At 48.5% G+C, this 17939-nt stretch overlaps 1 protein-coding gene across 2 annotated transcripts in view; it reads left to right on the forward strand.

The window, feature by feature from the left end:
- Window positions 1-17939, forward strand: part of FAT2 (FAT atypical cadherin 2) — an 83415-nt gene that overhangs the window by 8533 nt on the left and 56943 nt on the right. Inside the window, exons 2-3 of one of the 2 annotated variants that reach the window (XM_040239549.1) lie at window positions 11421-11612; window positions 14520-17787. In XM_040239549.1, coding sequence (XP_040095483.1) covers window positions 14541-17787 — 3247 coding nt within the window. In that variant the 5' untranslated portion in view covers window positions 11421-11612; window positions 14520-14540. The remainder of the gene's footprint in view (window positions 1-11420; window positions 11613-14519; window positions 17788-17939) is intronic. The other variant, XM_040239550.1, reaches the window with a different exon arrangement.

A 17939-nucleotide genomic window follows, 5' to 3' on the forward strand; every position in this document is an offset into this window, starting at 1 on the left:
ATAATCCCTGGTTTAATTCAATGGCCAGCCCTGTCTGGTGAGAACACAACTGACCCAGTGGTCCTGTTGAGTTTTGGGTCCACAGATTGCTTGGTGGAGAACACTTACCAGGGAGTCGGGGTGGACAGAGCCCGGGGGCTTGAGCTGGAGTCCCTGGCAGAAGCTCACTTGCATCTCATTAGTAAGCACCTTGATGCTACCACATCATCCCTAGCCCCTCTGTTGCCCCTAGCTCTACAGTCAGGTTCAGCCAGCTCCATGCAGGACCGCAAAGAGCGGAGGGAGCTGCCTGCCTTGCTCTACTGCTAGAGCACCGCTCCTCACCTGCCGAGGCCTGCCTACATTCTGCTCTGTCCTGAGCTGATCTGCTCAGAGGGGATTGGACTTGGACAGACAAACAGCTGGGCTGGGCACAGCCAGAAGGAAAGTGATTGAACTGGAGATGAAGCTTTTGCTGAGAATCTGTGTGCTGGTGGGAGAGGACCCATGGTTACAAGATCCTTGATGTGGGGGAGGGATCATATAACTCTCCCTCTCAACCACTCCTTCCAGCCCACAGGCCCTGGGAGGCAGGCCAGGGAACTGTTAGACGCACCAGAGATCTGAGTTTTAATCCTCCTTGGCTAGCTGTGTGAACTTGGAGCTTAGGTAACCTCTCTGAGTCTCATTTATCCCTTCTGCAAAATGAGCATAATTATAGGGTTGCTATAAACCAGCTTAAAAGTGATAATGCATGCCAAGGGCCTGGCCTATAGTAAACAGTCAGTAAATGTCAGCTGTGATCAAGGCCTGCGTATTTCCTATTCCCTAAACCTCACCTTCTTCAGAGCATCATTTGCCAACAGCTCAGGGGAGAGTTCCCTCATAGCTTAGTTGGTAAAGAATCCGCCTGCAATGCAGGAGACCTTGGTTCGACTCCTGGGTCAGTAAGATCCCCTGGTGAAAGGATAGGCTACCCACTCCAGTATTCTTGGGCTTTCCTTGTGGTTCAGTTGGTAAAGAATCTGCCCGCAATGCAGGAGACCTGGGTTCAATCCCTGGGTTGGGAAGATCCCCTAGAGAAGGGAAAGGCTACCCACTCCAGTATTCTGGCTTGGAGAATTCCATATAGTCCATAGGGTCATAAAGAGTCAGCAACTTTCACTTTCACAGGGGAGGGTTACCCAGGAAGGCAGGAGAGCAGGCACTAGTCCCAGTTCCCAGACGGATAAGTGGAGACCCCATGAAATGAGGTGGTTTGCTCAGGGGGTCTCTGGTTTGGTCCCCTCCCAGGCCCTCTGATACATTACCAAGGTCCCTCAGCACCAAAGGAGTGGAGCTCCCATCCCTAAATCATTTCATCACTGCCCTACTGCCTGAGGGCTCCTCTGCAAGGCACTGGGACCGTAGTGTGAGGCACTTCATCTTAACTGCAATCTCACTGCAGCGGGATTAACTTCTCCAGTTTATGTATGAAGGGACAGAGGCTTGGTCAGGGTTAAAGATATGCTCAAGGTCATACAGCTAGCAATGGACTGAGCATGACTCAAACAGCAGGTTGCCTGACGGGAGCCTCCTCACCCCCAAGAAGACCAGGCAGGCAGTGGCCATGGGCGGCAGATGGCCTTTGGTACAAGGAACAAAGAAGCTTAGGGACTTCCCTGGTGGTCCTGTGGTTAAGAATCAGCCTGCCAGTGCAGGGAACATGGGTTCGATCCCTGGTCCAGGAAGACCCCACCTGTCTCAGGGCAACTAAGCTCTCAAGCTACAATTACTAAAGCTGGTGCATTCTAGAGCCCAAGCTCTGCAGCAAGAGAAGCCACTGCAATAAGAAGCCAGAAACTACAGAGTAGCCCCAATTTGCCGCAACTTGAGAAAGGGGGCTCGCAGCAACGCAGACCCAGTGCCGCCAAAACGAAATAAACAAATAAACTGAAAAAAAAAAAAAAAGAGAGAGAGAGAGAGAGAAAAGAAAGGGAAGCTTCAGTCCCAGCAGCTTCAAAGAGCCAGTATTGAGGAACAGAATTCACTTCACTGGGGGCCACAAGGCCTGCTAACTCTGGAGAAGGCAGTTTGTTGTATTTGGATAGACAGGGGAACCATACTGGATGGCTTCGTTTGACAAATCACATGAGATGGGGCCCAGAGAGTCACCTCAACACACCAGAGAGATCAGGTAGGTTGTGAGGTGTCCACAACATTCTCTGCCTTGTGTTTCCACAGCCCATCTTCTTCTGCTCACCTTACACCCCATCTTATGCCCCCTCACACTCTAAATAAGATCACATCTCTGACCTCTCTGTACCCACTGTGGGGAAAACGGTGACAAGAACAAAAATTATTTTTATTATTCAAATGCTGCTCAAGCTGTTGTGTGAGCTTTGCTACAAATTGTTGCAAGGAGACAGGAGATGTCACAGAGACTCACAGTGTGTGTATATGTATGTGTGTGTATCTGTGTTTAACAGTACTCCCGGAAGGGGCTCCTGGAGCATGGACAGGTATGTGTATACATACAGAGAATATTCCACACATATTTTTGAACACCAAAGGTAACAGTAATAACATTACTATAACTATTCCAATAACTATAGTAATAATAATGAATAATAGTAATAGATAACATTATTTACTATGTGCTAAATGCTTTGCATGCATAAATTCACTAAATCCTCCATGAAGGTAACTGTTGCTAGCCCCATTTCACAGATGAGGAAACTGAGGCTTGGATAGAGGAAGTCAGGCCTCCAGACAAGCAGAGGCAGGAGAGACTTCCTTGTTGGTCCAGTGGTTAAGACTCTTTGCTTTCATTGCATGGAGCAAGGGTTCAATCCCTGGTTAGGGAACTAAGATCTTGCATACCCTGCAGTGCAGCTAAATTTTTTTAGTTAAGGAAGAAAAAAGAAACAGAAAGCAGAGGCAATACAGGAGGCAGGTGTGACCCCAGTGGCTGGCTCCTTTCTCTGCACTCTCCTGAGTAGAACGAGTGCTTTGTGGGTTCCTGAGGAGCCCCAGGTTTGGAAAGGAGTAGGGGTGTGGGGAGCAACTTGGCCAGTGCAAAGTGTTCAAGATGAGGAGATTGGGTTCTAGTTCCAGGTGTGCCGCCAAAGTCCAATGCGACTTAGTACAGCGCACTATGGACTTCCCTTCTCCAGGCAGAGTCCTCCCATCTCTACAAAACGGAGATTAGACTCCTAAAGGCTGCAGTCCATGGGGTCGCTGAGGGTCGGACACGACTCAGCGACTTCACTTTCACTTTTCACTTTCATGCATGGGAGAAGGAAATGGCAACCCATTCCAATGTTCTTGCCTGGAGAATCCCAGGGACAGGGGAGCCTGGTGGGCTGCCGTCTCTGGGGTCACACAGAGTCGGACACGACTGAAGTGACTTAGCAGCAGCAGCAGCAACTTTCACACTGTGCCCTAGCGGGGCTTGGGAACCTCACAGAGACGCCTGAGAAGGTGAAGGTGGGAGCCAGTGGGGGTGGGCTCAGGGCAGCAGGCGGGTCTCAGTCCACTTTCCATAATGATAATGACAGTTTTAAAAAATAGCAGCTAATATTTATTCAGCAGTTGCTAGGTGTAACATTGTGCTAACTGTTTAATATGAAATCACCTAGTCAAGCCTTCAGAACAACTATCTGAGGTGCATTCAGTTAGAATGTCTCTTTTAAAGATGAGAACAGAGGCTCAGAGAGGTTCAGTGTCTGATCCAAGGTCCCCGCTGTTGGAACTTGATGCCTATATGTCTGAAAATTCATCCATAGCTTCTGGAAAGACAAAGGGTTTCACTAGACCCAAGAGTTGCAAGACGCACAGAGGAGTAAAGACCCCCTACCCCAAGTGAGGCCCATGTGGTGGGGACACTCTGGCCTCTACAATCTGTTCTACCCTCTGGAGGGAGCTTTGCAGTCCTCCAGGGATGTCTGTCTCCTGACTTCAGGACACAACCTTCCAGCCTCACAGAGAGCCACCCCAAACTCTAACCTTCAGGACAGCCTCTTTCTCTCACGCGGGGGCCTCCTGGTTCCTGCTTGGCCGGAGGCTGCCCCACCAAGAGAAGAGGCCTTCCCACGGAGCTGAGTTTGTGCCTGAGGGATCCCAAGGCATAAACACAGAACTTAGAGGAGGTGTTCTGTTCCTCCTCTTTGTCTCCAGAACGACTGATAAACAGGTTCAACGTTATTCTGAGCTAGAACTGGTTTTGGTAACTTATGAATCCTTCTGGACAGAGAATCCAGAAAAAGTGGGACAGGATTTGTCCTCCTCTCAAGCCCTCTGATCCCTGGATGCCCTCTGGTTTAGGGAGTTTTCAGTTCCAAATGCAAAGCTCATGCATCCATACAGGCAGTCCCAAGAGGAAGAGATTCCTTATTCTCTCTGGGGCTCAGTGAGTGTTGGGGGCTCTGAACTCTCCAGCCAGGGTAGGGGGAGCCTCACGGGCCAAGCAGGCCCAGTGCGTGGACAGGAGGCCATCCCGGAGTCTATTTTCCTTACAGTTTGGAAAGAGACCTGGGTACAGGTTATGTGTCTCTTCTGATAGAAAACTACCTTGAAGATAAACGGTAGCTGATGCAGCCTCCGAATCTGGGAGAGCTTGGGGAAGGGGTCTGGAGAACACAGGCCCCATCTACAGGTGGCAGCCACCACTCAGCTCCAGCCAGCCATTCTATGGACCAACACAGACAGTGCCCTCCACTTTGTTAAATGGAAGCTAGAGTCTAGATTTTGGGGTGAAGCTTTCCAATGTTTATATGTTAACAACTAATTAGGTAAAAAGCCATCAAACAACAAAACAATATACTATGGCCCAACAAAACTAACTGAAGTGGGACAGCCTGTATACTACACATTGGCCACATGGGATGGCCTTGAAGGGCTCTAAGACTTTATGTCCAGCAGCACCTCCCTCTCTCCTTCAGCTCCTTGTAGACCATCATGTCAATCTCATGACGGGGTCCTGCTCACTACAGGTCTTTCCTTTGGCCTGAATTGCCCTGGGCTACCTCTCTGGCCAGCAGGAACCCCTCTCTCCTTTCCCCCTCTAATCTGTCTACAATATCCTTGTTCCTGCCCCAGGGCCTTTGCACTGCCTACTTCTTCTGCCTGGAACTCTTTCCCAAGATGACTTTGTGGCCTTCCCTCTGCTCACATGTCACCTTGCTATATAGGCTTTCCCTGACCACTCTTTCAAAAATAGCACCTCCTCCATCACTCTCTAATCTTGCTTTCTACAAATTTATCAGTTTTCATCATCTGATGATATATTTTTTCCTTTGGAGATGTCACTAGCTTGTGGGATCTTAGTTCCCCAATCAGGGATCAAACCTATGCCTCCTGCACTGGAAGCAGAGAGTCCTAACCACTGGACTGCCATGGAAGTCCCTTATAAAGTACTTTTATCTATTTAGGCCACATTGTGATCTTAGTCCCCCAATCAGGGATCAAACCCACGCCTCTTGCACTGGAAGTACAGTCTTAACCACCAGACTTTCTCTTAACCTCTCTCTCTGCCACTAGACTCCAACCCCCACAAGAGCAAGGTCCTTATCCATCCTGTTCTCTGCTCTAGAATGCCTTCATGGGGTAGGCCCTCAATAAATAAGTACTGAATGAATGCATAAATGAATGGCTTTGGCAGAAGAGATACAATAGCAAAACACTTTCCCATTATCCCCCCGTTTGTCCCTTTTCTTCCTTAAAATCCAGTTTGTTTCTTTCAAATGTCCAGCTCTCCAGGGTCACATTATGCCTTTTGAGGGCCCTAGTCACTGTAGCCTTTGTGTGCCCCTTCCTCCATGAAAAAAATATCAGAAAGTATATTTAAGGACAACACTGACATACAGATGAATATATAGGCTAGTGGCTCCCATGGTGGACAGCTCAGACGTGGAACACTTCCATCACTGTAGAAAATTCTTTTGGAGAATGTTGCTCCAGAGAGTCAGCTGCAGCCCCCTCTGAGTCTCTCTTTTTGAAATATGGGTTCCTATTCTGGGCCAGTACTTGAATCCACCACCTGCTAGATGGGTGAACCAGGCAGAGCTCTCCAATTATCTGAGCCTCCCTTTCTCATTTACAGAATGAGAATGATAGTAAGTGTCACAACAAGGATGAGGTTGGTACAGAAACTAACTCACACTGAGTGTATCCTGTGCTAGGAATTGCCATGTATTGACTCATGCAGCCTTCTCAACAGCTCATGAGATAGGTGCTACTCTCATTTCCCTTTTTCCAGGAACAGAGAGGTTAAATAACTGCCCAAGGTCACACAGCTCGTGAATGATAAGAGCTGGGATTTGAAAGCAGGTTGATCTGACTTCAGAGACCAATGTCTTGCTATCAATTCTACCCAATACTGTACCCTTTCTCCAAAGACCAAGTGAGAAAATGCATGCAGATGTGTTTTGAAAACGTATAGATTGCCATCCAGATATCAGACAGTATAATTTTTGTCATCAATAATGATAATCAGAATACTAATAAAGAAGGGGACCTCAAGTCTCAGCTCTATTTCACCTATGCCCTAGATGAGAACTTCTTTTCAGCCATTTCTCTTCCCCTTAATTCCAGGCTTGGGTTTCTCAGTCCGCTGGTGGTTCCTGCTGCCATTTAGCAAGCCATTATTGGTCCTAATAAGGTGTTACTCTGCGTCTTTCCTCCCTGTACTTTTACCTGTCATATTATCTGTATTTCCTCCAGGCCTGGGAAGTAGGTAGGAGAAGCTATTATTATCTTTTTATAGACAGGTATTGCTAAGGTCACACGGCCCATCCAGGGCTCAAGTCCCTGGTCCTTTTCCTGTTTGTATCCAATTCTTTGACTTGTTTTTGTTACATAAGGACTCAGCAGTGGCTGCCTATAAACTAGCACATGACTCAAGTGTTCGAGTTTCTTAGAAATGAATCGAGCCTCCCTACCAATTCCTGAATTTCAGTTGACTTAAACCAATAGAGCTGGTGTGCAAGACCAGTCCACACTAGAGTCGGAATCTTTTTAAAAAAAAAAAAAAAAAACTTTTTATTTTCTATTGAGGCATAGCTGATTAACAATGTTGTGATAGTTTTAGGTGGACAGCAAAGGGACTCAGCCATACATATACATATATCTATTCTCCCCAAAGCTCCTCTCCCACCCAGGCTGCCACATAACACTGAACAGAGTTCCCTGTGCTATACAGTAGGACATTGTTGGTTATCCATTTTAAATACAGCAATGTATACATGTCGATCACAAACTCCCAAACTATCCTTTCCCGCTACCCTTCCTTCCCACCCCGGGCAGCCATAAGTTCCTTCTCTGTGAGTCTCTTCTTAATCTGTAAGTAAGTTCATTTGTATCATTTCCTTTTAGATTCTACATATAAGGGATGAGCTACGATGTTTTTTCTTCTCTGACTTACTTCATAGAGCAGGAATCTTGAGTGGGAAAATTCCCCTTTTGATTTGATGTTAGATTACTCTTCCTAGCACATAGTTCTGCTCTGGTCCTGCCTCTTCTCTAAAACCTTCAGTGGCTCCATACAACTAAGTAGAAAAATTATTTCAGTAGCTAAAGACTTCCTGACAAGCAGGTTCCTGGAATGTCAACATTCTTTCACTTACGGTTTTAATCTGGCTCAAAGGCAAAAGGCCTAATTCTCACTCCTGGCTCCACCCTCCCCCACTCCCCAGCCTTTGTCATAAATAGAATATATTCAGGATTCTTTCTTGAGAGCCACAGAGCCAGCCTCACACTGGATGCCAGAGGCAGTGGATAGGGGTGGGCCATCAAAAATTAAATCCTGAGAGCACCCAAATCCATGGGAAATTCATATTCAGACTTTTGGGGGGAGAGTGTGGACATCACCCAGTGAAGAGGAATGAATCCAGTGACTCTTTCTCTCATGAAAGACTCTCCAAAGTATACAAAATATCTTCCCTCATTGCTTCTCCCCCGAGCCTAGGCAATCCAGAATGTCCAGCTTCAGGAAATTCAGCTTTCTGATATCAGTTCAGCCTCCCCCTTCTGGGTGCCCCTGGTGTGCCAGGCAAATCTCAGTTTACTTCACCGAGAAACAGGAGTAAAAGGGCAGAGGCATTTCCTAAAAGTACTCTTGGGCTATTAGTTAATGTCCAAGAAAAGGGAAGATGCTAGGCCATGAGGCAGAATGTCATTTTCTGATTTGTGCCTGGGTGATGGGGAGGAATTTCATCATCAGAAACAAGCCTGGCATTTTGAACAAATCTGGTAAGACTGTCTTTAGTGGAAGCTTGATTTGGCTTTGTATTCTTCTAAGTGCATCTGCTTCCCCATGGAAGAGACAGAATCACAGAGTCACAAACTCCTAGAACTAGATGCCTTAGTCCTCGCACATGGACCATTATGGATACAGGTCACAGAGCATCAGATTCACAGCACATCCCACCAGGCAGTTCAGAACATGCAGGCAGGACACAGAATGTTAGGATGGCAGAGCCCCCACTTGTCAGATCTGGAGGGGCTCCCAGTCTAGTTTTTCAAACCTGTGCTTCCCAAGAGAATGAAGAGCAAGCCTGGAGGCAGAGTCCGAGGCCTGGAGCCCCGCTTCAATAGTGCAGTTCTGCTTTTATCTGTTTATAGGCTGTGTTTCCAAATACAACTTGATTAGGAAAAAAAGAAAGCAACAGAGGGGTCTGAAATAGCGGATCCATTCCTGCCCCTTCCCCCAAGACAAACACATCATTTACAGGTGAAGATGGAGGTCCAGATGGCATAGGTGACTGACTTGACCAACACTCCCAGGGAATAAGTGACTTTAGATCTAGGTCTCCCAAGAGCCAGGTCAGCTAACTACACTGACCACTGAATAGGCATCAGTGAATGTACAACCCTGATCCACAGCCAGAGGAAGTCCCAAATTCCACAAACCAAAAAGCTGCCCATGTAAGTTGGAAAGGACTTTAGAGCTCTCTTTATAGTCCCCAAGGGCAACCATTCCCCTGGAGTAGCACATCGTTTCCCAGATGGCCGCCCAGAATCTGCTTGGATTCCCCCAGAGATGGGAGCTCTCTATATTGTGAGACGACTCATTCCAGAATTGCACTTGAGATTGCTAACCAAGAAAACAGGGCTACATCTCAGAACACTGTTCCTGCCAGTTGTATTCAGACTTTTATCACTGACTAGGATAAAGACACAGATGTTACAATCACCAAGTTGCTAAACATTTGAATTAAGATTCTGAGAAGCTGGAGCAGTGAGTGAAATACATGGAGAAATGAATCCTGGTCTCATTAAAGCCCTATGTCATTTAGTTGCAGAAGATCAGCCTGCATAGGAACAGATTGGGGGTGGTGTGAAAAGACATCTAGAAGTTTTCATTACCTACAAACTCAACAATCAATAATCTGAGCCGGTTGCTAAAAAGCAATAGTACTTGGTAATATTTGTTGAAAATTGTGTCATATACAATAGTGATTATGTACTTTAATTCATTTCATTCTCAAAATGATATGAAGTCAGGAAACTAAGGATCAGAGAATGTAAGTCACTTGCCCAAAGTCACACAGCCAGAAGCTGTGTGCTGTGAACCATTTTCTGCACGAAATGAGATTGGGAGTTACACAGAATTTGATTCACACATATATCCTAAAAGAGCCCATTCATGAAGCCCCACACCCGCACTTGCTCACACCTGTGCACACACACAAGCCCCATGGCTACCAGTTTATTTACTCCCATTCCATTCATTCTGTCAAGCAGGCACACACAAAGAGTGTACCCACATAATTATTCAAAATTGCCTCCTAAGTGTGTGTGTATGTGATTTCTTGCAAATGTGCACATTCAGCCACCTGCAGATTTCTCTCTGAGTCTGGGGAGCCAAAAGCTTGAGGCCCCACCCCAGACAAGCGCCTGCTCGCAGCTTCCCAGCACAGCCTATGGCTCGGCTAGCAAGCTTAGACTCGACCAGGGACCAGCGGCTTCCTGCTCCTCTGGGGAGCAGACTGGGCCTTCTCTAGGGGGTTCGGTGGACCCTTCCCTCACCCCAATCTCAGTCTTTGATTCTGCCTTGGCTTTGAAACAACAGTAATTAATATTTATTGATTGCTTTTCTATGGGCCAGGTGCCATACTAAGCACATTAACGTACACAATCCCGTTTCATCTTCATAAAACCTCAGGAAAGCAGTGTTCTTAATAGCCCCATCTTACAGATGAGGAAACTGAGGTTCTAAGAGGTAAACTTGCCCAAGGTTATCCAGTCAGCAGGTGGTAGAGTTGGACTTGAACCCAAACAGTTGGATTTACAAGTGAGCAGTTTCTCTTTCTCACAATGTGACTAGGAGGAAAGAACCTAGCTCTGGTTCTCACCCTGTGACCTTGGGCAAGCCCCTTTCTTTTGGAGGGACTTTATTTTCCAGCTTCAAAAAGGAAGGGATGCTCACTAAAGGTTCTCTCAGTTTTCCCTCTGTCTTTGCTTTTCCTAAGTCCAGATCTTTCCATTTTTTTCAACTAGTATTTATTGAGCTTGTTTACCAGGCACTGATCAAAGCACTGGGAGTTCATGCATGAATAAGATACCCAAAGCTCCTGTCTTCATGGAGCCCAGGAGACAGTAAACAAATAAATAAGAACAATATTGGGAGGTGACAAGTGCCATGGAGAAAATGAGGGTGAAGTGATAAAAAAGGGTGTTAGATAGCAGGCTACATCAACCTGGGGGTTAGAAGGTGTGCTGAGAAGCTGTGTTCAGTCGCTCAGCTATGTCCGACTCTTTGTGACCCCATGGACTGTAACCTGCCAGGCTCCTCTGTCCATGGGATCCCCCAGGCAAGAATACTGGAGTGGGTTGCCATTTCCTTCTCTAGAAGGTGACATTAGAGCTGAGAAATGGATAACAAGAAGGAGCTAGCCATGGGTGAATCTTAAGCAGAGGAAAACAGCAAGTACAAATTTGGTGTGTTTGCAGAAGAGAAAGAAGACCCTTGTTACTGCAGCTTGGTGAACAATAAGAGGGGTGCTGGGAGGTATCATCTGAGATACAGGCAGGGCCCAGATGGTGGGGAGCCTTCCAGGCTATGATACAAGTTCAGATTTCATTTAAATGCTACAGGAAGCTGCTGGAAAATTTTAAGCGTGGAAGTGATAAGAATTCATTTATGCTTTCACAAGATGTTTCAAAATAGTGGTCCTAGGTGCTGTGCGTAGGGAGGGTAGCCCAGGGAGCTGAACATGTCCCTGCCCCCTGCAAGCCTGTTCACTTGCCTGGGCACAGTGCCAGAAACAAGTCTCAGACACAGGCCCTTCCCCCAGCAAACCACTTACCAGGTCTGTGAGTCCTACAGCTTGAACACAGCCATGGGCACCAAACCCCCACCCAAGGGTTCATTCCCTTTGACATCATTCCCTTTGACCACCACCACCACTACCACTACACCCTGCCCCGGTGAGACCCCATCCCTGCTCCCTTCTCTGCAGCTCACTTTAAGGACTCTAGCTCTGCAAGGCACCCCTGCAGCTGCTGAGCAGAGTGTCTTGTTGGGACCTGCCCTCCATGGGAGCTGACCTGGTGAACAGGAAGTGTTCCCCACAGCAGGGAGGGCGGAGCTGGGAGGCTGCCTGCATCCTGGACTTGCTGGGCCACCGAATTGAGTGTGGACCTGGGACCAGGTAAGCACTCATTTCCCCCCTCCAGCTTCAACTTCAAAAGCAATGCTGTCCTGGGGGAAGGGGTGGGGTCTGAATGATGGGGGTGGGCAGTCCCCTTCCTGCTTGCAAGGAACTGTGTCAGGGATGGGCAAGTGTGGCTTTTCTCTGTGGCCAGGACCCTTGTGGGCTGCAGTGGCAAGCAAGGGGTGACAGCAAGGAGTGGGAACGGTGGGGAATAGACAACATCTTTTTGTGTCACCGGCTTTAGGACCCCAGGTGTAGAGTCTGCCTCCATCCTGGCCCCTCTCTTCTGAGGTGCTGGGCTTAGGGCGCCACCAACAGGATGTCAAGTGAGGAATGGTGGGAGGGAGCCTGGAAGGAGGAGGCATAATCAAATTCTTTACTATCACAGGCTTTCAGAGCCCAGGTTAGGCTGACTTTCCCATTTCTGCCTTCACTCTCCTTCCCGTGTTGGGATGCAACCCACAGGGTCTTAAAGAACCTGCCTTTGGTTGTCTCGACTCTAGAGAGACAAGGATCTAAGCCTCTCTTTTTCCCCCTTGCCCTGGACGTTTAACTCTTCCTTGCCTTTGAAGACCAAGGCAACTGGAAAAACAAGTCTTGCTTGTTTCCTCCAGGAATGCTTGGCACATCTGGCTGATAGCCATGAACTCCCCAGAGTCAAGACTCCCATGGTCAGGCCAGGCACCAGCCTGGTGCACACAACCTCACACGTGCTTCTAGAAGACTCGGTTTGGCAACCAAACTCAGCCCACCCCCCATGACCCTCCCCATCCTTGGCCCTGACGAGTCTCATAATTTGACCCAGGATGGAGTTCAGGGATGAGCCACTGAGGAAGCTGTCAGGGAGAGGATGGGGAACAGTGGGTCTTAGAGGTGAGGCACTCATTCGTGGTTACTTCAACAATTGCCAGGGGCTGCTTCTTACCTGGCCGCCCACTATGTGACTTGGGGCAAGATCCCTCCCCTACCTGGGTTCTCTTTTTCCATCTCTGCATGAGAAGCAGGTCTGAGCTCCATTATCTCTTAGGACCACTTCAGCTCAGCCATTTCAGAGGAGGAAGAGAAGGTGTTTCTCTCTTCAGGATTACAAGACAAGTCAGAATCAGGCCCCATCCAAAGGGACTTTTTGGTGGAGGAGATGTAGCTAAGCCAGGGACTTTTCCCTATGAAATATTTATTTACTTATTTGGCATATCAGGTCTTAGCTGCGTCATGCAGGATCTTTGGTTATAATACTTGGGCTCTCTAGCTGTGATGTGTGGGGTAGGTAGTTGTGGCACTCGGGCCTAGTTGCCCTGCAACATGTGGGATCTTATTTCCCTGAGCAGGAATTTGAACCCATGTCCCCTGCATTGCAAGGCAGATTCTTAACCACTGGACCACAAGGGATGTCTCACCAGGATTAATTTGTGCTTTGTTTCTATTTAGCTGTCAGGCCATGGGCAGGCCCCTTCCATTTATGAAACTTAGATTCCTATGACTAATAATAGTTAATATTATGTTAAAACTTACGGTCTTCCCTGGTGGGTCAGATGATAAAGAATCTGCCTGAAATGCAGGAGACTGGGGTTCGATCCCTGGATTGGGAAGACCCTGGAGAAGGAAATGGCAACCCACTCTAGTATTCTTCTCTGGGAAATCCCATGGACAGAGGATCCTGGCGGGCTACCGTCCATGGGGTTGCAAGAGTTGGACACGACTGAGTGACTTTCACTTCACCTCACTTATGTTAAAACTTACTATGTACCAGGCACTCTTTTAGCTCATTTACCTTTGTTATTTCACTTAATTTTCAAACAATCAAATGAGGTAGATATTATCCTTATTCCTGCTCTACAGAAGAGGGGATTGAGGCTCATAGAGGTGAAATAACCTGTCCAGAAAGTCACCCAGCTAGTAGATAGTGGAGCCAGGCCCCATGGCCCAGGAGCCTGATGCCAGGCCTGCGATCCTGGTCCCTTTGCTTTTATGCAGCCCCTACATGTGCAGATGCAGCTCAGTTCAACTAGAGTTCAGCCCTGACGGCAGTGTCTTATGGGAAGTATTTAGTGCCAGACTGCTAAGCTTGGGTACCTGTTCAGAATGATTTCAGCATCACTGAGGAAGATTTTCCAGCGGTAAAGAACCCACTTGCCAAAGCAGAAGACATAAGAGATGCACATTTGATCCCTGGGTTGGGAAGATCCCCTGGAGGAGGAAATGGCAACCCACTCCAGTATTCTTGCCTGGAGAATCCCATGGACAGAGGAGACTGGTGGGCTACAGTCCATGGGGTCCCAAAGAGGTGGACACGGCTGAAGCGACTTAGCATGCATGCACAGGGAACCACTGAAGGTTTGGAAAAGGGAGGGAAACAGTTAAGGACTGTGCTGTATCTGCTGGATGCCCTTGAGGAAGGACTTAAACTAGTCTGTTACTCTTCAAACACAAGGTTTTGCAATCTCAGCACTACTGACTTGCTGTGGGTGTCTGTCCCGTGCACCATAGGCTGTTTGGCAGCATCCCCATCCTCTATCTACTAAATGCCAACAGCACCTCCTGCACAAGCTGGAATAGCCAAAAATACCTTTGTGCGTGCTACATTGCTTTGGTTGTGTCCGACTCTTTGCGACCCTATGGACTGTAGCCCACAAGGCTCCTCTGTCCATGGGATTCTCCAGGCAAGAATAGGAGTGGGTTGCCATGCCCTTCTCCAGGGGATCTTCCCTACCCAGGGGTCAAACCTGCGTCTCTTAAGTTTCTTGAATTGGCAGGTGGGTTCTTTACCATGAGTGCCACCTGGGAAGGAAAAAATACCTTCAGACATTGCCAAATGTCCTCTGAGGGGCAAAACCACCCCAGTTAAGAGCCACAGCAGTAGGAACCATTTCTTTCCTAACTCACGCCCTTTCTTTTTCTGCCCAGGGTTTCAGGAGGTTTTCCATCATGATTATTGCCTCGTTGGGGTTTGCCATTCTCTTGCTCCACTGTACAACTTGTGAGAACCCCCTCATCTCCTCAGCCTGGCACTTCACACACACCCTATATAATGCAACCATCTATGAAAACTCTGCTCCCAAGACCTATGTGGAAAGCTCTGAGAAAATGGGCATCTACCTCATAGACCCCCAGTGGGCAGTGAGGTACCGGATTATCTCTGGAGATGTGGCCAACGTGTTTAAAACAGAAGAGTACGTGGTGGGCAACTTCTGCTTTCTGAGAATAAGGACAAAGAGCAGCAACACGGCCCTTCTGAACAGGGAGGTGCGAGACAGCTACACCCTCATCATCCAAGCCACGGAGAAGACCCTGGAGTTAGAAGCGCTGGCCCGCGTGGTGGTCCGCATCCTGGACCAGAATGACCTGAAGCCCCTCTTCTCCCCGCCTTCATACCGAGTCACCATCTCTGAGGACATGCCCCTCAAGAGCCCTATCTGCAAGGTGAGCGCCACTGATGCAGACCTGGGCCAGAACGCCGAGATCTATTATGCATTTAACACAAGGTCGGAGATGTTCGCCATCCACCCCACCAGCGGGGTGGTCACCTTGGCTGGGAAGCTCAACGTCACCTGGCGAGGGAAGCATGAGCTCCAGGTACTGGCTGTGGACCGCATGCGGAAGATCTCGGAGGGCAACGGATTTGGCAACTTGGCTGTGCTTGTCATTCACGTAGAGCCTGCCCTCAGGAAGCCCCCAGCCATTTCCTCGGTGGTCTTGGCTACAGCAGACCGCCATGAGGATGCCACCTACGCCACTGTCATGGTAGATGCAAACAGCTCAGGGGTGGATGTGGACTCGCTGGAAATCGTTGGTGGTGACCCTGGAAAGAACTTCAAAGCCATCAAGTCTTATGCCCGGAGCAGTGAGTTCAGCGTGGTTTCTGTCAAAGACATCAAATGGATGGACCACCCTCATGGATTCAACCTCAGCCTGCAGGCCAGGGCTGGGAGCAGACCTTCTGTTTACTCCCAGATCAGGGGCTTTCACCTGCCCCCTTCCAAGCTGACTTCCCTCAAGTTTGAGAAGGCCATGTACAGAGTGCAGCTTAGTGAGTTTTCCCCCACTGGCAGCCGCGTGGTGATGGTGAAAGTAACCCCAGCCTTCCCCAACCTGAAGTATGTTCTAAAGCCATCCTCAGAGAGTGCAGCATTTAAACTGAATGCCCGCACGGGGCTGATCACCACCACAAAGCTCATGGACTTCCATGACCAAGCCCAGTACCAGCTACGCATCAGAACCTCACCGGGCCTGGCCTCCACCACTGTTGTCATTGACATTATGGACGGTAACAATCATGCCCCAGTGTTCAACAGGTCCTCCTACGATGGCGCTTTTGATGAGAACATCCCTCCAGGCACCAGCGTTCTGACTGTTAGTGCCGCAGACCAGGATCATGGAGAGAATGGATATATCACCTACTCCATCACTCGTCCAAATGCTGTCCCCTTTTCTATTGACCCTTACCTGGGGATCATCTTCACCTCCAAACCCATGGACTACGAGCTCATGAATAGAATTTACACTTTCCGGGTACGGGCATCAGACTGGGGATCCCCATTTCGCCAGGAAAAAGAAGTGTCTGTTTCTCTTAGGCTCAAGAATCTGAATGACAACAAGCCTATGTTTGAGGAAGTTAATTGCACTGGGTCTATCCACGAAGACTGGCCAGTAGGAAAATCAGTAATGACTGTGTCAGCTATAGATGTGGATGAGCTTCTGAACCTAAAATACGAGTTTGTATCGGGCAATGAACTAGAGTATTTTGATCTAAATCATTTCTCTGGTGTGATATCCCTCAAACGCTCTTTTAGGAACCGTACTACTGGTCAACCCATCAGCTATTCCCTGAAAATTACTGCTTCAGATGGGAAAAATTATGCCTCACCCATGACTTTGAATGTTACTGTAGTGAAGGACCCTCATTTTGAGGTCCCTGTAAAGTGTGAGAAGACAGGGGTACTGACACATTTCACAAAGACCATCTTGCACTCTATTGGGCTTCAGAATCAGGAGTCCAATGATGAGGATTTCACTTCCTTAAGTGCATATCAGATCAATCATTATACCCCTCAGTTTGAGGACCACTTTCCACAGTCCATTGACATCCTTGAGAGTGCTCCTCTCAACACACCTCTAGCCCATCTGGCAGCCACTGACCCTGATGCTGGCTTTAATGGAAAACTGGTCTATGTGATTGCAGATGGCAATGAAGAGGGTTGCTTTGACATTGAGCTGGAAACAGGGCTGCTCACTGTAGCTGCCCCCTTAGACTATGAAGCCACGAGTTTCTACATCCTCAATGTAACAGTGTATGACCTGGGCACTCCCCAGAAGTCCTCCTGGAAGCTGCTGACAGTGAATGTGGAAGACTGGAATGACAATGCACCCAGATTTCCTCCTGGGGGGTACCAGGTAACAATCTCAGAAGACACAGAAGTTGGAACCACTGTTGCAGAGCTGAAAGCAAAAGATGTTGACTCAGAGGATAATGGGAGGGTTCGATACGTGCTGTTAAGCCCCACAGAGAAGTTCTCCCTCCATCCTCTCACCGGAGAAATAGTTGTCACAGGACACTTGGATCGGGAATCAGAACCTCGGTATATACTCAAGGTGGAGGCCAGGGACCAGCCCAGGAAGGGCCACCAGCTTTTCTCTGTCACTGACCTGATTATCACATTGGAAGATGTCAATGACAACTCCCCTCAGTGCATCACAGAACACCGCAGGCTTAAGGTCCCAGAGGATCTACCCCCAGCGACTATTCTAACATTTCTGGATGCCTCTGATCCTGACCTGGGCCCTGCGGGAGAAGTACAGTATGTCCTATTGGATGATGTCCATGGGACCTTCCATGTGAACCCGATGACCGGGGCACTCAGTCTGGAGAAAGAGCTGGACTTTGAGAGGAGGGCTGGATATAACCTGAGCCTATGGGCCAGCGACAGTGGGAAGCCCCTGGCCCGCAGGACCCTCTGCCACGTGGAGGTGATCGTCCTGGATGTGAATGAGAATCTCCACCCTCCCCACTTCGCGTCCTTTGTGCACCAGGGCCAGGTGCAGGAGAACAGCCCCTCAGGAACCTCAGTGATGGTAGTGGCCGCCCACGATGATGACACTGGCTTGGACGGGGAGCTCCAGTACTTCCTGCGCGCTGGCACCAGCCTTGCTGCCTTTAGCATCAACCAAGACACAGGTACTGGGCGTTGGGAGGGACGGGAGGGCTAGGTGCTGGGAGAGGATGGGGCTAAGGAAAATCAGGGGCTCTTTTGAGAGAAGTCAGGCTGTAAGCTAAAAGGAGCAATAAATAGGGCCACTCCTTCCTGTCCCTCTTATTTTATTTTCATT

The sequence above is a fragment of the Oryx dammah genome, unplaced genomic scaffold, assembly GCF_014754425.2.
Source record: "Oryx dammah isolate SB20612 unplaced genomic scaffold, SCBI_Odam_1.1 HiC_scaffold_5, whole genome shotgun sequence".
NCBI lineage: Eukaryota > Metazoa > Chordata > Mammalia > Artiodactyla > Bovidae > Oryx > Oryx dammah.